This window comes from Piliocolobus tephrosceles, chromosome 7 (genome assembly GCF_002776525.5).
Source record: "Piliocolobus tephrosceles isolate RC106 chromosome 7, ASM277652v3, whole genome shotgun sequence".
In the NCBI taxonomy this organism is placed as follows: Eukaryota; Metazoa; Chordata; class Mammalia; order Primates; family Cercopithecidae; genus Piliocolobus; species Piliocolobus tephrosceles.
In genome coordinates, this window is record NC_045440.1 from 122,022,890 (window position 1) to 122,049,432 (window position 26,543).

General features: G+C 39.2%; 1 protein-coding gene across 3 annotated transcripts in view; it reads right to left on the reverse strand.

Moving 5' to 3' along the window:
• The window catches only part of SAMD12 (sterile alpha motif domain containing 12), a 497,711-nt gene that overhangs the window by 432,834 nt on the left and 38,334 nt on the right, over positions 1-26,543 (reverse strand). For all 3 annotated transcript variants that reach the window (XM_023224820.2, XM_026454595.2, XM_023224815.1), the window contains exon 2: positions 24,153-24,331. In XM_023224820.2, coding sequence (XP_023080588.1) covers positions 24,153-24,331 — 179 coding nt within the window. The remainder of the gene's footprint in view (positions 1-24,152; positions 24,332-26,543) is intronic.

Below are 26,543 nucleotides of genomic sequence, written 5' to 3' on the forward strand. Positions count from 1 at the left end.
TGAATCACGAATTCAGTAGTTCAAGACTAGCCTGGCCAGCATGGTGAAACCCCGTCTCTACTAAAGATACAAAAAACTAGCTGAGCGTGGTGGTGGGTGCCTGTAATCCCAGCTACTTGGGAGGCTGAAGCAGGAGAGTCACTTGAGCCTGGGAGGCAGAGGTTGCAATGAGCCGAGATCATGCCATTGCACTCCAGCTCAGGTGACAGTGCAAGACTCCATCACAAAAAAAAAAAAAAAAAAAAAAAGAAAGAACTAGACATGGGTCCAGCTACTCATGATATAAGGGCCATAGCAGAGGAACAAGCAAACAGTGAGAGAATGATATGGCTTGGCTCTATGTCCCCACTTAAATCTCATCTCAAATTGTAATACCCATAATCCCTACATGTCAAGGGAAGGACGGGGTGGGAGGTGATTAGATCATGGGGGCATTTTCCCCCATGCTGTTCTAGTGACAGTGAGTTCTCAAGAGACCCATGGTTTATAAGGCAGTTGTCCCTGCTCTTGCTTGTTCTCTCTCTCCTGCTGCCATGTAAGACATGCTTCTTCCCCTCCTACCATGATTGTAAGTTTCCTGAGGCCTTCACAGCCATGCAGAACTGTGAGTTAATTAAACGTCTTTTCTTTATAAATTACTCAGTCTCAGGTAGTACCTTTATAGCTGTGAGCTAATACAGGGGACATTTAGGAAGGTTCATTTTGATTGGGGTTGGAATAGATCAGAGAAGCTTTCATAAAGAAAAAGAGCATCTGAAATGAGTCTTTAAGGATGATCTCAACTACAGTAGGTAGGGAAGGGCAGAAAGTATATCTGAGTCCAAAGACAGATTGTGACCTGAGTTCTAGTGGTGCACAGACTTTTTCATGTAGCTAATTTGTATATTTGCATCTTTGTGGTTTCATTCAAATTTGTCAAATTTTGAGATTATGCCTAATGAAATTCAAGATCTTTAAAAAACAGAAATAAAACATTTCAAACACAAGGATCTTTGTAAAGCCTGTGCTCTCCATATTACCCTGCCTCTAGAAATAAAATCCTAATATTGTTGTTTATAAATTCTAGCATGTTCCTATAACTTCTATTTTCTACCTTTTTAAGCTTAGCATAAATATCATGTTTCATATATTATTCTACAACTAGACTGTCAAAATAGGTTGAAACCAACCTATTTTGAATCAGATAACTCTAGTTCAATAATTTTAACTAATATTTAGTATTCTTGCATTAATAAAAAAATTCACTTATATGGTCTTCTACTCATGAAAATTTCATTTATTTTTTACTTTTTTTGCCACTACAAATAATTCTCCAATTAACATCTCTATAAATATCTTCTTTCCCATATCAAAAAGTATCTCTATGCAAGTGGAATCTCTAGGTTATGGCATATTTATCTTTAGTTTTGTCACCTGAAATTTATTGCCTTGTATGCACAAGAAGACTGCATATTTTTTAGTTGTTAGTTCAGGGTTCTAACTTTGCCCAATAAATCAAGATTCTTTATTTTGCTACTCATATTTTCTATATGTGGTCTACCTAGGTCTCAAATATTAAGGAAGTTAAAACTTTCTTCTATGATTGTAAATTTGTCCATTTTCCCATTCAATTTATTTATACATTTTGAGGTTATTAGGTACATGGAACTTTAGAACTGTTACATCTTACCAGTAAGATATAACATATTGATAACATCTATTCTTATATATTAGCAAGGATGCACTGCTAGACCACATACAATCTTTGGGGTCTGAGACAGTGACACTGAGCTAAGATTTTTGTTTTGGTTTTTTTGTTTGTTTGTTTGTTTTTGAGATGGAGTCTCACTCTGTCACCCAGGCTGGAGTGCAATGGTGTGATCCTGGCTCACTGCAAGCTCTGCCTCCCAGGTTTATGTCATTTTCCTGCCTCAGCCTCCTGAGTAGCTGGGACAACAGATGCGTGCCACCACGCCCAGCTAATTTTTGGTATTTTTAGTACAGAGAGGGTTTCACCATGTTGGCCAGGATAGTCTCGATCTCCCAACCTCGTGATCCACCCGCCTGGGCCTCCCAAAGTGCTGGGACTACAGGCGTGAGCCACTGCACCCGGCCGACACTGAGCTAAGACTTAATGAAGAAGGGGATCAGGCTTGAGGCTCAAGTGCTAGCAAACTCATGCTGTTCATTGTTCAACCAGACTTATCAGGAATAGAAATTCTGACTCATATCTGCCTGACTCAACACTTTACATTTTAGTTGGGTCCCAATGCAGGGGGAGAAAAAATGAGATATATTTAATGATTCTCTAATATCCCAAAAGGATCCCCACCAGAGTGGATTTTGGTTCTGGCATCTGTCCCAAGGCTATCACTAGCACAACACAAATTTAGGAATTAATTATTCAGCTTATAGCTCCTGGAGTACATAGGAAGACAGGTACGTGAACTCAAGTTTTTCCAGGAAGACTTTTTTTTTTCTCCCCCACCTAGAACCCGTATTAAGACAGATAAACTTCCTTTTGCTTTCCTGTACTCAAGGGCATTCTCTTGAGACCATTATTTCCCATAGAATACAGTCCTCTGAGAGTTCCTATTTTATGCAGGGATGGTAGTTCCAACTGTCCCACCTCCAACCACAAATGAGTATTAACATCTAATATCAGCCCTCTGATATTAGGGCTCCACAGGGCAGTCCTACATACCTACCTCTCTGATCTGCAGTTTCCCTTTTGTTTTGAGCATCTGTTGATTTGTTTTACTTCCCTACAAGGCTCATCACACAATTATTAGGATTTTTATTTTATCTAGCATTTCTTGAGATTATAGTGGGAGGGTTTTAGCTTATCTATTGTACAATTCTGCCAGAACTAGAGGTGGAGACACATGTGACATGCACTTGGAACAGTACCTGGTCTCTGATAACCGCTACAAGTGTTTGCTGTAATTAAAAACATTCTCTCCTCTTCTCTTCTTTGGGTAGAAGTTAGGTGACATGCATAGAAAGTCTAGTGTGTTACACTTACTGAATGGTTATACAAAACTACGCATTTTAAAATTAAAGTATATTCCTACAGAGAAATCTAGTGGGGTGCTGTAAAAATTCAATTTGAAATTGATTATGTGCTCTTTATTGAGAGGGGTGATGCCAATAACCAAAACATTTTTATTTAAAAATACACATTTAAAAATAAAGTTTCAAAAATAATGTAAAACTAAAACTATATCAGAAACTGTTAAAGAAGATTCAGAAATCTAACACTCTTTGGGAATCATTATACATATTTATGATAAAGGGAGCAAATACATTGTGAAGCTCAGGGGAACTTAAGCTTTAAGACTCATTTGCTCAGGGCTGAGAACGGGCCTTGCCAATGGATTCACATATTTTGGTAAAATTTCCAAACATTTCAAAAGTGAGATATTTCATCCATAGTCAATTAGGATAATTGTTTCTTTCAATTCCCACTTCCTCAGTCATGCCCCTATTGTCAGGCAATGCTAGAGAATCCACAGACATTTTGGGGACCCAGGTAAGGAGAAGTTGAGGTGGAATCACATTTAGTTTGAATTTAGTGAGATGTACTTATATAGTCTTTATGGTATGATATAGTTCACTGACACCCATGTAGAGTTATTACTAGCTGTCTGAGTGTACGAATGACTTCCAAGAATACTTCTACACTACCCTTCCACCCACTTGGATTTATTAAGAGTCACGAGACAGTGGATGGAAATGTGTGTAGTGGAGGAAAAAAAGCTTTGAAATATAATGAAGCAGGAGCTAGGCTTTGAGAGATCCTTCCCCTTTAGACATAAAAAACTGAAAGCTAAAAACCTAGTTCTCATAGACAACAAAACAAAAGAGAAATGTGGAACGTATTTGACAAGAGAGCACGTACAATTATAAACATATCTTTTTTTTATTTTATGCAGAATAGTAGGAGGTAGAATGTATAATAATTCCTGTTTTAGGGCTCAAACCTATACCATCATTATAACCAGTGAATATGTGCGTGTGAGAGGTCACATTATATTAATCCAAATATCAATAATACCAAGAAATTTTAGTCAAACACAATAGAGGAAAGATTGCATTATCTGTTCTTAATATAGAAAAATAATACAAACTTATTGTTTTAGAAAGAGACAGTTAATGAGCAAACAGTCATAATATGAAGGCCAAAAAATTTTATAGGGGTATATCACTCAGATAATAAAAACTTATTTTTCTGTATTTTGTCAGCTCTTTTAAATGTGTATTTTTTATTATTCTAAAATAATACTCATACTATACTTATTTTAATGTTCCAAATTTTGTAGGAAAATTTCCCAAAGTATGTAAGCTTTAAACCCCACAAAACCCTCTCCCCAGGGTGCAAAATAAAAACAGAATAGACTAAAAATGAACACATTTAATGATTTAATAATGCTATTTTGACCACAATATTACAAAAATTTAAACTTTTGATAACGTATAGCAAATAAATCTATTTGGCGAAAACAAATTTTTAGTAAAATCACATCTCTGTATTTTAAATTTTTATCTGCATTGATCTTCTGTACAGTTAATTTAAAATAGAAATTAAAAGCATTTATAAATATCTAAAACTTTAATCTTTATCATTATCTTTGTATTTGTCCATTCTCATATTCTCAGGCAACAAAAAAGACATACCTGAGATTGAGCAATTTAAAAAGGAAAGAAGTTTAATTGACTCACAATTCAGCATGACTGTGAAGGCCTCAGGAAACTTACAATCCTGGTGGAAGGGGAAGCACACATGTCCTTCTTCACATGGCAGCAGCAAGGAGAAGTACAGAGTGAAGTTGGGGAAAAGTCCCTCATAAAACCATTAGATCTTGTGAGAACTCACTCACTATCACAAGCAAAGCATGGAGATGACCATCCCCATGATTCAATTACCTCCCACCAGGTCCCTCCCTCGACCCATGGGGATTATAGGAACTACAATTCGAGATGAGATTTGGGTGCAGACACTGCCAAACCTTATCAGTCTTAACACTGCCTTTGCCAATAAAAAAGAAGCCAAATGTTAAATTACAACTCTCAACCTGACTAGACATAAAAGTAATTAGTGTGTTAAAGTTTATGGTTCATGGAATTATCTGATTAATAAATTTTGTTCAGAAAGCTACAAAATATAATAAATCTCTATTGAGTCCACAAATATAGAAACCAATAACCAGTAATTGAGTGTAAAAGAAAAAAATTAGAAAAATAATGTTAAATAATTTAGATGTGCAGCATTTTTAAAAAGGACTTTCCCTGAGAATGACAAGATAGATGAGAAATGAGCTTGACTGCTGTCTAATACAATACACATTGGATTTTCTTCCTTGATTTTTGTGTCAAAGGCTTATGAGTTCCTGAAGAAGGGATATAACTTTTCCTGTGTTGTGTTCCTTTTATTTTGCCTGTTAACATAATTGCAGCAAATCCAAGTGGAAATGTTTACCAGGCAGCTGAAAGTGAAGGAGGAGGACTCAGGAGAGAAGTCGGGCCTGAAGATAAGGATCAGCTGTCACCTGCATCGAGACCGCCAAGGAGGGGAATAGTAAGAAACACCAGAAGACGGCTGCTGAAAGGCTCAGAAGTCACTCTATTTGAGAAATAAAGAAAAGCAAAAGAGGTCATTAAAAAAAAAAAAAGAGGGAAAAGTCAGAGAGATAGGCAGGAAACCAGGTTACAGCAGCACCTCATAGACGAAGGAAGGGAGCGCACTTCCGAAAACAAACACACAAAACAGGAATTGATCCACGATGTAAAACTCTGCAGAAAAGTGACAAAGAACAAGCACCAAAAAAAGGGGCATGTTGGTGAAAAAACGTAACTCATTGTTGACTTTACAGGCTACAGTTCCAGCAGTGTAGCCACAGATCAAATCACAAGCATGCACGATACAGTAAATACTGGAAGTATATACAAATTATTCCCTGAAGATATTTATTTAGGATTAAAAGGAAGGATGTTTTAAAAATTAGGACGGTGGCCAAAGGAGAAAGCATATTTCTTTTGCTCCTTTTGATGTTGTCCTTTGATGTAACTGGAGTACATTCAAATAAACCTGTCCACTGGGAGGACCCAGGAGAGAAGTCAGGCCTGGAGATAAGGAGCTTGCTGTCATCTTCATGGGGATTGCCAAGGAGGAGAATGATAGAAACATAAGAAAAAGGCTGCTGACAGTCTTATAAATCGCTATATTTAAGGAGTGAAGTGAAAAACAGAAACAAAAGGTTGCCTTTAATTGTGGCTATTTTAAAGATAGAAGACATTGTACATATGTTTAGACAACAACATTTTATAGAAAGACAAAATGCAAATCAAGAAAATAAAAGGATATAACTGAGTCAGTCACATCCAGAGAACACACGAGATGATGAATTTAAGAGCAAGCAGCCTACTTCATAAATTTGGTGATGGATTCACCAGTGTTAATTTTACTATTGGTCATACAAACATATGTTACATTGCTGTTATATATAGATCAAATATCACATATACTTTTTGAGTACAAAAACATGCGTGACCCTGGGAATCACTTTCGACAGCAGTCGGAGATGCCAGTCCCCTTCTCATTCCATTGTCAGCAGGAACCATCCATATCCAGAATATAAAGCTAAAGGCCTGTTCTGCCTAATCTTGCAATGGCTCTAAAGAGGACTCCAGGAGGAAGGTTGGGAAACTCTTAGAGCACTGAAAATAACTAAGCAAACACAACTTGAAATTTGTCATATTTTTCTTCCCTGAGTGAAAAAAACACTTAAGAAATAATCTACAAACAAAGCCTTTCCCTCATAAATATCCTGCTTAAAGTACTGAATAAAGTCCCAAGAAACAAAAACCATGGTGGACTGAGAAGGAAAAATTCTAGATCTACTTGCATCTCTATAACTCATTTCTTGCAGGCTACTGCAAGTCAACTCATTTCTTTGCCTGTCAGTATTCTCAGAAGTAAAATAAGTAGGTTGGATTAGATTATTTCACCCGTAACCATTCCTTTTCCCTCTATTATCTGTGAGTTTTGATCAATGCACACAAGCCTCTGCTTCCTGATAAGTGGCTGCAAATCTTGGGGTTCCACTGGGTGCCATCCTCAACAAAATGGCAGAGTTGGCTAGAAACAGCCATGACTCACAGAAGTGCACTAATAAGCACTGCTGTAAATAACTTCATTGTGCTAAACCCCAGATGTTGCTGATAAATATTAGCCAAGTAAGCTTAAGAGGAGAAGGGGTCATTCAAGGAGAAGCACTAGTGTCTCAGAAAGTTGATGTGTAAATGGTAAGCCACATATACCAGATTTGCATAGAGGAGGTAAAAATAGGTCGGCTTCTTCAAAATAAAATAATTGCTTAAGCAGATTAACCATCCCCCCCCACCCCCCTGCCACCGGCCCACTGACTCCTCAACACACACATATACACTAATGGTGCTGGTAAAACAACATTTACCTCTAAGTCTCAAGTCCAGCAACTGAGACCAGGTACAGGTGCTGAGTACCCATTAATACACGGTAGAAGAAAGCATGAGCCACATGAAAATAAATGGAAGCAGTGGCTAACTGCTGTCACTTACATACAACACAAAATGGGGCACTAGAGAAATGCATGCCCTAGAATGTCCTGACATCAGTAACAATTGCTGGGACCCAGGAGAAAAGTTCTAAGATCTTCAAATGGCAATTTAATTTTAGCTCAGTAGTTCAGACTGAAAAGAGGACTGACAGTCTCTCTGTCTGGTAAAAAGAAAGTCATGATCGATACTGACTGGAGAGTAACAGTTAAGCATACCCATCTTTTTTGGGGTTTGCACTTGATCTGAGGTTCAGCAAGATTCCTGCCTATGAAGAGCTTACAGCCTAAGAGTACACAGCATTGCAGTGTTTCCAGATGCCACTTGGATTAATCTAGTTAGGCTACACTTATGCAGCAGTAACAAACATACCTTGAAATCTAGGGACACTATGAAAGTTTATTTCTTGCGTAAACAAAGGTTGCTATAAGTCAGCTTCTGAATAGCCATCCTCCATGCAGTGACTTGGTGACTGAAGCTCTTTTGACTTTGGGTTCTGCTATCTTAACATGTGGCCACCATACTCCCCAAAGAGAAAAAGAAAGTTGGAAATTGCACTGGGGTTTTTGCTGCCCCAGCCTGTAAATGCACTTTCTCTCACAGGCCACTATCTAGAACTAGTCATTCTGGGAGTTTGAGAAGTACAGTCTCCCAAGAATCCAGAAGGGGAGGAGAAGTGGATGTTGGTGAACTCCAGTAATAGCTATCATGACAGCACTGGTGAAAAGCAAATATACCCTCATATTCCTACAGGAAATTAATAAGCCTTAAAGCCAAGACTGTACCAGCTCATCCCAGTAGCCCTATTCTTCCTCTTTTCCAACTGCCTACGAAATGCACTGGTCTCCTTTTACTTGATGTATAAAACGGTTAGCCATAGGTAAACCTGGTTGAGGAGTAGGATCAAAAATTAGACTGAAAGAGAAAGGCCAGATGACCTATTTCTAGCCAAGTCCTTTCATGTTGTACCATTACCCTTCAAACTGAACAGCTGAGCCCTAAGGCCGCTCACAGTCCAATGATGACAGAGCAAACATAATAATCATCAAAGAAGTAGCACCAGCAGGGGGAGGGAAACTGAAGGGATACCAACACCTCCTAGAGACAAGGACCAGCAGAAAACCCCTTGGTTTCTATGTTCTTCATCACGTGCACACACCTCATGTGACAAGTGTGACCTCTAATCTGTACATCTTTAGTTGAGATCTCTTTGGAAGCCTAGATTTACAAGTCACAGCCTACTTGACATCTGTTGGATATAACTAAGAAACTACACAATTAACACGGTCAAAATGAAACTTGTGATTCCCCTCACCACCCTGAGGCTTCCCTTATTCTCCCTCTCTCTCACCAGTTTTCCCTATTTCACTGAATAATACCAACATCCAGTTAGCTGCTCAAACCAGAAACTTGTGAATGATCCTTTATTCCTCTCTTTGTCTCCATAGGTTACACCTAATCATGTCTTATTAATTCCGTCTTGAAAATAGATGTCAAATTTTTCCACTTCTCTCCATTTTGACTGACACCATCCTGGCTCAAGACACCATGATCTCTCAACTGTGTAAGCTACAAAAATCCCTTCCTCATCTCCCTGTTTTTGTGCTTGCTAGCTCTTAATCAGCTCTCTGTGGAGCAGCTAGAGTCTTCTCTTTATAAGTCCCTCCTCTGTGTAAAACCTTTCATTGATCTTCCATTGCACTAAGTATAAAATTCAGATGAAACCACATGATCTCCCCAATATCATTCTGAGCCATTTGGAAACCTGCCACAATGATCTTCTTTCTTTTCTAAGTAGGCTATATCCTTTCCTACTTCAGCGTATTTATAAAGGCAGACCATGCGCCCATCTTCCCGCACAGCTGCTCCTTTTTAACATTTCAGTTTCATCTCAGAAAACACCCTTCCTCTTTCATTCCCCTGTCCTCTACTCCATCTTTATTTTCCATCTCAGTTTCTCAAACCTCAGTTGGTTTCCTTCCAAATACATAGTAGAATTTGCATTATAGTACTTGAGATATGGTTACCCAAATAGAACAGAAACCCCATGAAGGTAGAACCCACTTCTGTCTTGCTCACTATAGTTATTACCAGAGAAGGGGCCTAATATACACTTTTGAATCTAGAACGGTTTGTGCATTTTCAAGGACATAAAAGCCACTCTCACTAAATAAAAGGGGGTTAAATGATATATTTTATACCATGTCAGGATCCTGCATAACACAGGTCATAAACTAAACTGCCCATAGAAGCTTAGAAAGAAACATGAGTGAAGAGTATCAGACATAGGCAGATCCAAACCAGAGCGACTGTTCAAGAGGGGCAGCTTCTTGACAACTCCAAATTTAGGCTTATCATTTAGGTATATATTTAGGCTTATCATTTCCAGATCTTTTAATTTTTCAAGAGAAGTGAGAAATCCAGTGCTTTTAAAAGAAAAATTTCTGGATTTCTCCACTGTTAAAAAATAAACTTTCAGTTTGGATGAACAAACAAAACTTGGTGGTGGATTCAATATGGTTACGGGCAGCCAATTTGAATCCTGTGCTAAAAATATATACATTTTTTTTTCCAAACCACCCTGCCAAAACATTTCCTGAGGATAATGATGATAGCAAAAATAACAATAGTAAAAATCTTATATAGTGCTTACTGCATGTCAAATGCTATTATAAGCACTTCACTTATAAACTCCAATGATCCTAATGACGTTTCTCTCATGAGGTAGATATTATTATTATTCCTACTGGACAGATGAAGACACTCACTAAAGCAGAGAGAGGTAAGAAATTGGCCCTGGGTAAGTGGCAGAGCAGATATCAGACCCCAGAGCCTGTGTTCTTTACTATGGTATTTGAAGATAAGTCAAAAATAATGAAATCACATTTCCTCTACAAACACCGTCTGCTTGATATAAAATGCAAGCTTTGATGTTTTCCTGTCATCCATGTGTTCTAGTTCTGACCTGTTAACTAACAACCTCTAAGGTGTTACTATCACCCAGGCATGTGTAGGGTTAATCCTTCCTCATCTATTCAGTACAACATGAGAAAAGGCTGCTATCAGATTCTTCCCATCTCTCAAAATAGATAAGCTACACAATACACAAGTTAGATATGTGAATATCTACTACCTAAACTGAGGAATTATCTAAGGGACAAAGAGGCACTGAAGTTCAGCTTTAGTTATGGTATTTAGCCAAAAATCTGCTATTAGGATTTGGCTTCAGCCTTGGTTTTTGGCAGGCCAAGTAGCCAGATGCCATTTCAACTATATTTGTGTCAACCCTGAACTTGTATGCAATTAATTATCATTTGATCATATCTAACTGTTGTAACACTATCAATAACAAATAGCAGTGCCCTTTGGTTTTACTGTTGCTTTATGAAAATTCCCTTTCTAATAAATGTAGATATTGTAGGTGTGATTTAAACAGCTAAATCCTTCCAGTTTTTTTATATCTTAAAATCCTACCAGCCAGTTGAAGACTAAATGTATCTTAATTATTATAAGAATTCATTCAAACAAATAATTGAGTCCTTCCATGTATTAGATATGGTGGTCAGTGTCAAAGACATGTCACCAAACATGGGGTCCTGCCTCACAGAGTTCATACTCTAGTGGATGATAACCTAAAATAATAATAAACATAAATTATATATGGTTTTAGAAAGTGGTGTGTTAGTGGGGTAAATAAATTACAGGACAGAATCAGGGATCGGGGCCTTGGAAGAGAGGATACTATTTTAGTAGAACTGACCATTTCAGCCTCACTAAGGAGGTGATACTAGAGCAAATATTTGAAGGAAGTTAAGGGGTGCACCTTGTGTATCCCAAGGAAAGAAGATTCAAGGCAGAGGCAACAGCCAGTATAAAGGCTTGGAGGTGGGAAGGTACCTGGTTTGAACTAGTAGCAGCATGAGCATAGAAGAGCCTAGTAGCAGATGACAGGAGGGACTTGCCAGGGCACAGATCATGCAGGACATGGTAGGGCATTAAGACTTTGGCTTTAATTTGAGGAAAACAGGATGTGATTAGAGGATAATGAGCAGAAGAGGGACATGATCTGACTCACACATTAACAAGATCATTCTGGTTGCTGAATTGAGGGTCATGTTTTACAATGAAAATTATGAAAACATTACTTAAGAAGAAAACCCTCAAGTGAGAAAAGCAAAATTAAGCCTGATTTTGAGAATTTTAAAAAATCACCTTGTACAACCCAAAGCTTTAGTTTATGGGACTGTTTCAATGAAATTGCATCATGATCACCAGTAAGATGGCAAGTTCAGGAGTTAATGACTTTAGTCAGTTATTATTGGAGAGGAGGAAAGCTTATTGACTTGGGGGGAATATCACCATTAACACTACTACGGTAATGCCAGAGCTTGATAAAAGCGCATTTTGCTCCTTCACTGACCTCAGTCGAAAAAGAGCATATTTTCAGTATCATAAATATGCAGTATCATAAATAGAACAACCACAGGAGTTGACAGCTGAGAAATTAATACCATTGCTCTACAACTCCAGTTTTAAAAAATTCTGCTTGGTATAAGTTTAATTAAGTTGTAGTAAATAGGTATTCTTATTAATATTTCAGATTTATTCTTGTATACTAAGACATTCGTTTTATGATGGTGATATTCAACTTCAGTCAATAGTAATTTAACACTCAGCCATTTGGCATTTGGCCGAAATACAAATTTGGCGCAGGTTGAGCAACCTTAATCTAAAAATCCAAAATCAAAATGCTCCAAAACCCAAAACTTTGAGCAATGACATGATGTCATAAGTAGAACATGCCACTCTTGACCTCATATTATAGGTCAGTAAAAATACAGTCAAAAATTTGTTTCATGCACAAAACTATTTAAAATATTATGTAAAATTGCCTTCAGGCTATATATATATAAGATGTATATGAAACATAAATGAATTTCATGCTTAGACTTGGATTCCATCTCCAAGATATCTCATTTGGATGAGATATTGAACTTGGAATATACAAATACTCCAAAATCTTAAAAAAATCCAAAATCCAAAACATGTCTCATCCCAAGCATTTCAGATACAGGATGCTTAATCTGTACACATCAGACAAAATGTGTGTGCTTCCTAAAATTGATAGGTTGAAGCCCTAACGCCCAATAGGGTAGTGTTTGAAAGTAGCGCCTTTAAGAGGTAATTAGGGTTTTAGATGATGTCAATGAGGGTGGGGGGCCCCATGATGAGAATGGCATCCATACAGAGGAGAAAGAGACACCTGAGCTCGCTCACTCTCTGCCATACGAGAACACAGTGAGAAGGTGATCTCTGCAAGACAGAAAGAGCATCCTCACTGGAACCGACTCAGCTGGCATCTTGATCTTGGATTTCCCAGCCTTCAAAACTGTGAGAAATAAATGTCTGTTGTTTAAGCTACCAAGTCTCCCGTAATTTGTTACAGCAGCTGAGGCTGACTAATACAGCATATATCTAAGAGTATGTGTGATATCAACATTTGAAAACGATTTCTAATCCATACAGCCTTGGAAGTAATATTTCAGGTTTTACTTGGCACCTGGTAATCCAATTTTTCAGTTTAAGTCAGGAGTTCCTAATCACTTAAAAATAAAGAGAAGAAGCTGTTTTCTGTTGCCTTCAAGTTTGGGCCAGATCAGGGAGATGAGGTAGAAATCACAGGAGCCAGCTGATGCGTATACCAGGGACCCTGAATAGAGCTGCAGAGAAGGGTGAAAGAGCCACACCATCTGAAATCTTGGCCAATGCTAGAGGGTAGCAGAAGTCATAGGGCCTTATTCAGGCAATTGGAGACTTTTTTAAACTTTTAAGTTCAGGGGTACATGTACAGATTTGTTATATAGATAAACTTGTATCAGCAGGTTTATTGTACAGATTATTTTATCACCTAGGTATTAAGCCTAGTACCTATTAGTTATCTTTCCCAATCCTCTACCTCCTCCCATCCTCCATACTCTCACAGGGCCCCGTATGTGTTGTTCCCTTCTTTGTGTCCATGTGTTCTCATGATTTAGCTCCCACTTATAAGTGAAAATATGCTGTATTTGGTTTTCTGTTCCTGTGTTAATTTGCTAAGGATAATAGCCTCCAGCTCCATCCTTGTCCCTGCAAATGACATGATCTCATTCTTTTATATGGCTGCAGAGTATTCCATGGGAATATATACCACATTTTCTTTATCCAGTCTACCATTGATGGGAATTTAGGTTACTTCCATAACCTTGCTATTCTGAATAGTGCTGCAATGAACATATGTGTATCTTTATAATAGAATGATTTCTAGTCCTCTGGGTATATTATACCCAGTTATGAGATTCCCTGGGCATATGGTTTGGCTGTGTCCCCACCCAAATCTCATCCTGAATTTCCACATGGTGTGGGAGGGACCCAGTGGGAGGTAATTGAATCATGGGGGCAAGTCTTTCCCATGCTGTTCTTGTGACAGTGAATAAGTCTCACAAGATCTGATGGTTTCAAAAAGAGGAATTCCCCTGCACAAGCTCTTTGCCTGCTGCCATTCATGTAAGACATGACTTGTTCCTCCTTGCCTTCCACCATTATTGTGAGGCTTCCCTAGCCATGTGGAGGTGTAAGTCCTATTAAGCCTCTTTCTTTTATAAATTGCACAGTCTCAGGTATGTCTGAATCAGCAACATACAATAATACAGTAAATTGTACTGTATAAATACAATACAATAAATTGGTACTAGGAGGGATACAATAAATTGGTAGTAGGAGTGGGGCACTACTGAAAAGATACCCAAATATGTGGAAGTGGCTTTAGAACTGGGTAACAGGCAGAGGTTGGAACAGGTTGGAGGGCTCAGAAGAAGGCAGGAAAATGTGGGAAAGTTTGGAACTCCCTAGAGACTTGTGGAATGGATTTGACAAAAATGCTGATAGTGATCAATAAAGTCATCAAAAAATTTGCAGCCTGACAATGTGATATAAAGGAAAATCCCATTTTCTGGGAAGAAATTCAAGCTGGCTGCAGACATTTGCATAAATAATGAGAAACGAAATTTTAATCCCCAAGACCGTGGGAAAATGTCTCCAAGGCATGTCAGAGAGCTTCACAGCAGCCCCTCCCATCACAGGCCCAGAGGTATAAGAGGAAAAAGTGGCTTTGTGGGCCGGGCCCAGGGTTCCCATGCTGTGTGCAGCTTACAGACTTGGTGCCCTGCATCCCAGCTGCTCTAGCCATAGCTGAAAGGAGCCAACACAGAGCTTGGGCCGTCACTTCAGAGGGTGAAAGCCTCAAGCCTTGGCAGCTTCCATTTGGTTTTGAGCCTGCCAATACACAAGAGTCAAGAATTGGGGTCTGGGGACCTCCACCTAGATTCCAGAAGATGTATGGAAATGCCTGGATGTCCAGGCAGAAGTTTGCTGTAGGGGCAGGGTCCTCATGGAGAATCTCTGCTAGGACAGTGAGAAAGGGAAATGTGGGGTCAGAGCCCCAGCACAGAGTCTCTACTGGAGCACTGCCTAGTGGAGCTGTGAGAAGACAGCCACCATCCTCAAGACCCCAGAATGGTAGATCCACTGATAGCTTGCACCACGGGCCTGGAAAAGCTGCAGACACTCAATGCCAGTCCATGAAAGTAGCAAGGAGGGAGGCTGTACCCTACAAACCCACAGGGATGGAGCTGCCCAAGACCATGGGAACCTACCTCTTGCATCAGTATGACCTGGATGTGAGACATGGAGTCAAAGGAGAGCATTTTGGATCTTTAAGATTTGACTGCTCTGCTGGGTTTTGGACTTGCATGGGGCCTGCAGCCTCTTTGTTTTGGCCAATTTCTCCCATTTGGAATGGCTGCATTTACCCAATGCCTGTCCCCTCACTGTATGTAGGAAGTAACTAACCTGATTTTGATTTTACAGACTCCATAGGTGGAAGAGACTTGCCTTGTCTCTAATCAGACTTTGGGCTGTGGACTTTTCAGTTAATGTTGGGATGAGTTAAGACTTTGCGGAACTGTTCGGAAGGCATGATTGGTTTTGAAATGTGAGGACATGAGATTTGGAAGGGGCCAGGGGCAGGATGATATGATCTGGCTATGTCCCCACCCAAATCTCATCTTGAATTCCCATGTGTTGCAGGAGGGACACAGTGGGAGGTAACTGAATCATGGGGGCAAATCTTTCCCATGCTGTTCTCATGATAGAGAATAAGTCTCACAAGACTTGATGGTATTAAAAAAAAGGAGTTCCCCTGTACAAGCTCTCTCTCTTTGCCTGCTGGCAAACATGTAAGACGTGCCTTGCTCCTCTTTGCCTTCCACCACGATTGGACTTACACTTCCACGTGGCTAGGGAAGTCTCACAATTAAACCTCTTTCTTTTGTAAATTGTGCAGTCTCAGGAAGGTCTTTATCAGCAGCATGAAAACGGACCAATACACCAGGTGGTATTGTTTGGCTGTGCCCCACCCAAAATCTCATCTTGAATTGTAATCCCCATAATCCCCACATGTTGTGGGAGGAAACTGGTGGGAGGTAATTGAGTCTCGTGATAGTGAGTCGGTTCTCACAAGATCTGATGGTTTTATAAGCATCTGGCATTTCCCCTTCTGGCATTCATTCTCTCTCCTGCTGCCCTGTGAAGAGGTACCTTCGCCATGACTGTAAGTTTCCTGAATCCTCCCCAGCCAAGCAGAACTGTTGGTCAATTAAACCTCTTTTTTTTTTTTTTGAGATAGAATTTCACTATTGTTGCCCAGTCTGGAATACAATGGTACGTTCCTGGCTCACCTCAAGCTCTGCCTCCTTGGTTCAAGCGATTCTCCTGCCTCAGCTTCCTGAGTAGCTGGCAGTACAGGTACCTGCTGCCACGCCAGGCTAATTTTTTGTATTTTTAGTAGAGACAGGGTTTCACTATGTTGGCCATGCTGGTCTCGAACTCCTGACCTCAAGTGTTCTACCCATCTTGGCCTCCCAAAGTGCTGGGATTATAGGTATGAGCCACTGCACCCAGCCTAAACCTCTTTTCTTTATAAACTACCCAGTCTTGGGTATTTTCTTATAGCAATGTGAGAACAGACCAACACACTGGGTCAAATGGTATTTGTTTTTGGTCTTTGAGGAATCACCATAATGTCTTCCACAATGAATCTAAGTGAAGTTTAGAATGACTGCCACAGACTATAATAAGGAATTTTCATGGTCTCAGTGACAACCTAGAGTGAACTTTTGAAGGGTGAAGGGTAATGGAATGGCTTTGGAAGTATCCCTTGTCCATTGTGTGGATAATATGCCACTTGTACCAACCCAGAAAAGCATTCTCTTGATATCATCAACCACTATAGAACTCAGTAAGACATCCTTTGCTCACTTGTGGAGGAGCTAAAGATAATGAAATAACTATGAGGCAACAGACATAAACCCAGAGGCAAGGAGCTTCTGTATCATATGAACTGACTTATTCATTCATTTATCAAAAATGTAATCTTTTTATTATGTGCTGGACACAGTAGTAGGCATTGATATTGCAGCAGTGAACAAGACAGACAAGATCATTGCTCTCAAATAGTTTAAATTCTGTGGAGAGACAGAAAACAAACAAGATTATTTCAGACCAGAAAAAATTAAATGCAGGACATCAAACCAAGTGATGTCAGAGAATGTGACTGGGGACTCATTTAGTTAGGGTGGTCTGGAAAGACCTCTTGGAGAAGCACATTTGAGCTAGGACCTAAATGACAAGGAACTAGCTGAACAATGATCAAGGGGAGAACATTATAGGCAGAAGGGATGGCAAGTACCAATAATCTCCAAAGATAATCACTTTAGTAATTTAGTAGTTTGGATGGATAAACTCAAATGAATCTGGTGGGCTCTGATACACTCGCCTGAATACTGCCCTCCTTTTACATTGTCAGATGGCATATCCTGTACTCTTCGTCCACTAGACAAATACTATTAACTAAGTGGCTCCAAGCACTTGTTATTTCCTATAGATTTGTCAGCACAAAAGAGGGAAAAGCACTGTTCATGTGTTGGAGGAACTGTGTTTTAGGTAGACTGTGTCACTGCTGGCCTCAAGATCTTTGTGAAGTCATTCAGTCTCATCTGAGTCTCATCTCCCTAACCTGTAAAATAAATTAGATGGTCAAATGCTCTCTAGGTTTTCTTCTTTGTTCATCATACAATGAACCTATGGCTTAAATGTATCCTATTAATTGTCATACTTTTCAGAGCTTAACATGCTAGTAATGAAAGCTTACCTCTTCAGATATAAGTTTACTGTAGTTTCATTTGAGCCCTGTCCAAGAACTCAATGTACATGTACTGGGGTCCTGAAACTCACATAGCATGAAGTCATATTTGCTTGTCTCTTGTTCTGTCCCTTAAGAGAATTCTTAAGAAAGTACATGCTCATTATGTTTCGCATGCATTGTGTCCTTTCCTATCATGGGTGACATTATATTGGGTTGGCAGCTTCGTCTGGAGACATTTTTGCTCCTTGAGCCAAGAAATATAGATAGCCAAGAATTAGATCATTCTGTCCCTAAATTGCAACAGAACTTCTCAAAGGCAGCTAAGCAATGTAATTTGATCAAGGTTAAGTACAGTCAACCCTTCATCTTTTAACCTAAGTCTAAGTTCTTTTTGCTCTCTGTTTTAATCCCAGATCAATGGTTCCTGCTTACTGTTACAAATGTCCACAAGTTGCCCTGCAGTCAACTCTCATTTATCTGCCTGTGGCTTATCCAAAGCACCCAGCTTTCTCCTCCTCCTGCCTCCAGCACCAAGTTCCAGGCCAGCTCCTTTTAACTCTGTGCCAAAGAAATACAAACTAAATCTAATATTAGCCTAATGAGAAAAGGCTATCTGCTGCCAAAGATTCACATAATGCATCCCAAAGCCAACTGCAAGCAATTATTCACTGATTTAGATGTTGGCATTGCTTCTCCCTTATATAATACAGCAATCGAGATTTGCTGTTTTCTCCCTGAGGAGTAATGAATACATGCAGCATTTTAACCTCTTCTTTTGCCTAGTTGGCCAGATTCTCAGTTTAACAGACTATATTTTATTTTGAAATAAATAGATCATTTGTATATTTCATGTTAGGAGCATTAAAAACCTTGAATTTAGAGCCATTACACATAGAGAGTTACATCTTCCTCCAGATTTTTAGCCAGAAACTAAGTTTTAGTGAGTCATTTTACATCCTTGGGTTTGTCAGCTGTAAAATGGGGATACATTTTTATGAAGGAAAGGTACAGGGGAGGCATGCAAATATAAGGAACACTCAAGGTTCTGACTCCAGGAATTAGCATTGTGGCAGAAAAAAAAAAAAAGGATTATCAACCTTATGAAACCCTTATTTGACAGGTATAAAAACACAGTAAGCTGAAGTTTCCTCATGAACACCTAGAAAATCAAGTCTAGAAGTCAGGAATTCCCAATGTCATGTTTAGGCCACTTGTAAGGACACATTATAGAATTCTGAGATAGGAAACAGATAGGATACTGATGGGCTGATGGGTTGATCTTATTCCACAGCCAGAATTGCCATAGACACTCAAATTCCAACCATCAGAGCATTTGGGAACATCAATTTCAAAAGAAACTCCTGAGTATTTTGATAATTTTTTTAAATGACTGAAGCACTTGTCCACTCAGGTCCAAGGATGAGGATCAGACAGAATATCAACACAATTCCATTTTTCGTCTTATTTCTATACCCAGAGAATTTCAATGGTTTCCCACAGATTAGGGCAGCACTGTCAAATAGGACTTTCTGCCATAATGATCATGTTCCATGTCCACACTGTCCAAAACAGCAGCTCCTGGAAATATGTGATAATGAACACTTGAAATGTGGCTGGCATGACCAAAGAAATCAATTTTTGCATTGTATTCAATTTAAATAAATCTGAATATCCACATGTGCTAGTGGCTATTGTATTGAACAATGGAGGTGGAAAGTAAATCCATGCTACTCACTCCAGCATTCAAATTCCATCACACAGTTTGGCCCCAACCTATTGTTCCAGACTCAATTTCTGACACACACACTCTGACTCGAAGAGACTGATGGTGAACACACCTGGGCATATCTGCTACCATACCTTGGCTCACAGTGCTTAAACGTCATGGCTAAAGGCACCCTCCATTCTTAGGGCTACATATTGGAATTTATGCATACTTCACAGCATAGGTTAAGTTATTTCTGGGATAGAGTACGCTCCCTCGCAGTCTTGTTCTGACTGCTCTGTGAGTAAAGCGTTAATGAATCTCAGGGCTGGCCTGTCTGAGAAGGACTTCAGTCTCCCATAGGGCTGGTTTTTTGGAAACTGCTATGTGGAACCACTCCTGGTCTGCAGGAGCTGTGGCTTTGTCTTGAGTCTACATGACTAGAACGGTATAACAGAACAGTGAAAAAAAGAGGCTGTGCCTTCTCTGTATCAAAAAAACGCATCCTCACCTGGACTCTCAACTGTGACAGCTGTGTGGGTGATGGGTCAAAAGTAGTTGTGTACTTGGATAACTTCTGGCCTCCCAATGAGATGAAAATGCTTTGCCAACTGTATTTCTTGCCTGTACCCTCCTATGAAGCTAAGTAAACAGAGTATTTTACTCTTAAACTGGTAACTATAGCTGTGGCATGGCATGGCATGCATATTCTCTGAGTTTCCAAGTACTCACAAGAATTTAGGACTCATATTGGTAAGTAGTTTTTGTGGATCCACATTTCAACTGGATTCATTTTTTATTTCCAACTAAACTGTATGCTTCCCAATAAGACTTACAAGTGATCTGGGTACTCTACTGGTTTCTCTTTGGTCTATAAGAGCTGGAGGCAACTTGTGGCTAGATGACCTTTTTCTGGAATAAGGGTTCTGAGTCTTTTGAGGAATTGGGGCTAAGGGTCCCAAAATGTCACTTTCTAAGATAGAGTATTATTTTGCCCAAAATCAATACAGATACACACACACATTTTAAAATTATGAAAGCATACAAATTTCAGTGTCAACAGGGTAGATTAAGCACATTTTACCATCCTCCCCCAATCCACATATACATACAGACTCTAGCATTGCCTATTAAAGATAAGCTCACTAAGCTCCTCTGGAACAGGTGGTGCACTGAGGGATTGGTTTCAAATCCCAACATGGCAGGACTCAGAGTGGCGGGGCCCAAAGGCACACTAAGGAGCTGGAACCAGATTTCCAGTGAGAAGTCTGCATATGGAGGAACTTGATTTGCATAATCAGTCAGAAGCAGACAGAGAGAATGTCAAATTGAAACATTAGTGTAATACTTAGTCAGAGCTCTCACATCCCAGAGTTCAGGTAAAGGTAGATGCAAAAGCACCTTACCAGAAGGCTCTACAATTCAAGGCACACATGGCCAAAAAGACCCCACGATAATTCACTTAACCGGCAGATAAACCACCAGCAAGAATTAGAAGCCACGTGAGGAAATTCAGCACCCTAAAAGCATAATACTAACCCAACAAACAGAAAAAGTCATAGTTGAGCTACTAAAGTTAATGGGACAATCTGAAAACAGCTTTAAAATAAATACACTTAAAATAATACATATCTTATTTAAAATGCAAGCAAAGTAGTACAGAGAGTAAACGTTTTCTCCATAATTTTAACTCCAGATAGAAACTGCTGCTCAAACTGTGGAAAACCCTCCCAGACACAGTGATGCCTTTATGCAGAGACAGACATTTTTACATAAATGGAAACAAACTATATCTACTGTGTCACAACCTGCCCTTCTCGTTCCCTTTCTACTTTAAAATATTATCACATACATTTTCCCACATAAATACCTATAGGTCTCCTGCATCCTCACAAACGAAAACTTATATCCCATTGCATTAATACACAGTTTCTTTAGCCAGTGTCCTGTGAATGAACATTTGGGCTATTTTCAATGTGTTCTCCTGTAGCCATCTTTGTACATATGGATGATTATTTCCTTAGTCAAGTTCCTAGAGAGGAAATTATTGGCTCCCAAATTGCACACATTTAAAATTTTGATAACTATTATCAAACTTGTCATCCAGAAAAGCTGTACCAATTTACATTACTGAATGGCTTTAGAGGTATGCATTTCTAGCCACAGGTTTTTTAAGGTAGGTTTAGAATGGGTCAGTTTACCAGAGATTCAAGTATACACCCAAGAAAAGAGAAGAAGGCTCACAACTCTACTAGTCCTCTAAATGCAATGGAAGGGAAAATGTAAATGTGTTTGTACCTGCACAAAACAAATGCATGTTGTCTAAGGTACAAAAGCTTCAGGGTCAGTCATGCCGCTGGCATCCACAGTAATCACACTATAGTAATTGTAACTCTGTTCCCCCAGCAGCCACTGTTGTTCCCTCGTCCTCCGTTTAAACAAGTGGACAAATTCTTTGTCTAAGCTTTACTAAAGCCTCTTGTCTGTTCACCCCTAAATATGATGGCAGTGTGAAAAACCCAGAATCTCCTTTCAACCTCATTTATTGGGGATGGGTATTCACTGTAGATGATTTGCATAAACTTGAATCTGGTTTCCAATATAGTTTGTTCCAGAAGAAAGGCTCATTATACACATCCACACTCTCACTGAAGTATGTTTTCAGCAAAGCAACTATAAAATGCTTCAGGGGCAAAGACACAAAATTTCAGGATTCACAACAATATCACATATTCAAGATAATTCAGAAATAAAATCACATCAGATTTGAATCAAATTTTGTATATTACCAATCTCTACAAATATAAGAGATACACATTAGAAATGTTTAAAGTTGAATTTAAATCAGACAAATATCAATAATTAACTTTTCTTTTATCTCTACTCTAATTTTTAATATTTTAGGCATCCTTTAGAAAATATCTCACTCATAGAAAGTCTATTTATCTTCCTAAAAAGGACCCTTAGGGTGTTTTTTCCCCGGCTCTTTCAGGATGCCCATGTAGCAACATGGATTGATCAGGTTTAGCTGTCTTAACAGGGTTCACTCATTTCCAATGCTGCTCACAAACCAAACTTCATTGATCATCAGCCAAGAAATATGCTATGTTTTGCCATTTCTCTTAGCTAAAATGTCTAGCATAAAATACCTGCGATATATTTCTTAGTAATCATTCCCCATTCCCTACAACACACACATACTTAATGTCAACAATTTTTAATTATCCACACTAAAGAAGAGAAGCAATAACAGTAATTATTCCAAACTGTAGATAAAGCAAAAAATTCATGTCTGATTTTGGAAGACCTTATTTGGAGGAGAAGGAAGTTGGTTATTGTACAACAGTAAGGTGACCTTTTTCCTTAAGATTTTTCTTGGGTGCTTACAACATTTGCTTTCCAAGGCATGCATACATTCATTTGCTCAACCAACATTTGAAAGGAAATTGTCTTGCAGGGAATACACAAAGGGAGAAACAAAACTATATGAAGATTAATTTCCTCCATGTCCAAGAGGAAAACAAATACGAGTATCTTCAACAACACTGTGCCCCCAACATGAACATCTGCACTGGTTTCAGACAAATACCCAGATAGTGCCAGTTCCATTGGAGGAAGTCTTTAGAAGAGGCTGTCCTTACTAAAATATTACCTACCTCACAGAACCCAAGTTTCCATACATCTTCACCAATGCCTATTTTGTCAGTTCTCTGGTACCTATGTTTAGGTTAAAGACTGAAAAGAACTAAGTATCCTACAGCAGAATAAAATGATTTTCTCTTTCATTAAGTCCTTCAAATAGTACCTGAGATATACATGCATATTTCATAAAATATCAGATATTACTAATTAACAATACCTGTAAGCACAAGCCTCTCATATTCATGAAGTACTGGGACTTTTTTTTTTTGAGACGGAGTCTCGCTCTGTCGCCCAGGCTGGAGTGCAGTGGCCGGATCTCAGCTCACTGCAAGCTCCGCCTCCCGGGTTCACGCCATTCTCCTGCCTCAGCCTCCTGAGTAGCTGGGACTACAGGCGCCCGCCACCTCGCCCGGTTAGTTTTTTCTATTTTTTTTAGTAGAGACGGGGTTTCATCGTGTTAGCCAGGATGGTCTCGATCTCCTGACCTCGTGATCCGCCCGTCTCGGCCTCCTAAAGTGCTGGGATTACAGGCTTGAGCCACCGCGCCCGGCCAGTACTGGGACTTTTATAAAATGCTTCCACAAGCATGCAATCATTTGACTTACTCGACCTGATGAGAGAAGTCATTTTATGATTCCCTTGTGTAGATGAAGAATGTGCAACTCAGAAAGTCACATGACTTGCCCAACACCATAGAGTGGTAAGTCTGAGCCTGGCAGGTGAATCTTTTAGGTTTAAGTACAGGGCATTCTTCTCTATAACCTCAGAGCCTCATGCTCTGAGACTGGCCACAAATGGGTTTCAATTTCATTCCAAAGGGAATACAGTTAATATTTTCATTTATAGTTATTTATCAGCAAGATACAGTGCTCATTTGACCACAGATACAACGGTAATTAGTGAAAGCACTCAGCTCTTCTCTGTGGCTGGACTACAACATATCAAGGCTGCAGCTTTCAAATCTCCGTAATTAACTGGAATGTTACGCACCTTAGCCGTCTCAGATTCTGCCTGCAGTCGCTTGGGGGTTCCTTTCTGGTCAGGCACCTTCTGGAAATTTTTGTTTTTAATGGATTGAGATTCCACACCTTCACCTTCAATTTGCAGTTTAATACCTTCTGCATGGGCAGGGTGATCAATGCCCCGTGGATTCAAACCACAGTGAAGAGCTAGGAAAAAGCAACAAATAGAAATCAGAAAACAAACCACATAAAGAAGGTGTCCATGACAGAAAATATTTCATCAAGCCTAAGTAGGAACAAAACGAGGCATCTGTGAGTCAAGAAGTGGTGAGATTACTACGATAAATAATATGGCAAGGAGGGAGCATGGTATAGTGGGAAACTCTGAGCTTGAAAATCAGCAAGATTTAGGTGCAAATCCAGAAGCCCTCAATTCCAAGTTGTTTGACTTTTAGCAAGTTACGAATCCTCACGTTACAGATGAGAATACCAAATCGGGCACCGTTGTCACTGCTTCCCACACATGCAATTATTTCAACCCTACAGTTTAGTTTATATCTCTGCTTCCATCTGAAAAGTGCTCACCCTCTCTCCTTCTGAACCTTCTCTATTATTTAAGAATCCACTCAAGTCCACTCTCTTGCATTAATTCAAGCAATATTTCTTAAGCACTTAGTATGTGCCATCCCTGGGTTAGATCCTGGAAACATGGATTTACGTATGACAGATATTACCTTCAAAGAACTCACAATGTAATAAAGGAGGCAAACAAAAGGACTGGTGATTTTCAAACAGAACTGTCACTTCTACATGACAAAAAAGAAAAACCCAGGGTGAAGGGCTCAAGGGCATCAAGCCCAGTGGCTTCCAGTTTTTTGCGTCTTACTCTCTTCCATGCCCTGTAACATAGATATTCCACACATAGAATCTAAAGCTGATTTTCTGGAGATATTTATTCAGTTAACAAACACTTACTGAGTCCTCGCTATGTACTCTGTATTATCAAATAAATAGCAATGAATGTTGTAAGATATGCATTCCACTACTACATGAACTACCATGTATGTCTATGTGCAGATGGCAGGTATATGTGTTTTGACTTCTCTGGTAGTAAATTATTTCATTTCCCTGTTACCCCAACTCTTCAAATTCAGGTAAACTCCTATCCTCATCCCCTTTCCTTTATTCACAGAGAAGTTAAGGCCAGATACTTAATACCCCTATCTTCCCCAGGTCTCTACTTCATCAATAATCTCCTTTTACCCAACATTTTTAGGCTTTCCCCTTTCTCAGCATTCTTTCCCTCCAGCCAGCTTCTGTGACTCAAAAAGTCCAACCCTCTATTTGGCACTCTATTCAGGCCACAGTTTCCTCTTTGCCTTATCTTTGCCAGGTTTCTGATGAGTACTTTAGACCTGAGGGATGACGCAGGCTTCCCAAAAGAAGTGGTGTTTTCTTCCCACTATCACTCCCTCCTTAACAGATACCATCTATTCCCATGTTCCCAATCAACATTCTGGTGACTTCCAAATATTAACTGCAGCCTAGACAGACCTTTCTTATGAATGTTAGACAAGTAAAACTGCAGCAGAAACAATTTGCCTGTTCCAGTCTTCACAAATTACACAGAAACTGATGAGACATCCTTAACATCACTCTATGATTTATCACTTCCTTTCCATCTATCAGCAAATCCAATAGCTCTACATGGAACATACTGCTCAAATATTGAATGATACTTCTTTAAAAAAACAAACTGATTGCACAAAGGTCCATGCATGTGATCTTATTTCTACCACTTTATGTGGACACTATTTATGAATTTCTCTTCTCCTAGTCTCTAAGCTTCCTATTTAGCGGTACATTCTGGGCACTTAACATATATTAGTTCATATCTCCCTTTTGGGCTTTGTTCTGAATCTCAAATGATCTTCATGAAAAACTCTGAGACATAACTATGTTCATTTCACAGATAAGGAAAATGAGGTTCGAAGGGGTTAGGTTCACAAAAGGGCATACTATACTGGTGTGTACAGAAAAGTCACAAAAACTATGAATCATTTAGGATACACAATTTCATATCACACATGGAAAAATCCAAACTGGATTAAACGGTAAGGAAAGCTATTAGCTGTCAGAATAAGAAGTCCAGTAACGGCACAAGTTCAGAATTAGCTGATTTGCCTCTTGGTAGTTTCATCAAGCACTGTGATTTTGATTCTTTCTCCATTCTACTGTTGATAGCATCACCTTTATCCTGAACCTGGGTCCCTTTGTAGCATCTAGACTATAAGCTTTTGGTTTTCATCTTGAAGTAGAAAGGGCTTGCTTGACTATGGCTTTTTCTCCCAAACTGCTTTCAAATTTTATTGTCTTTTCTCATTGGCCAGGAGTGAATTACATGCCTATTACTGAACTA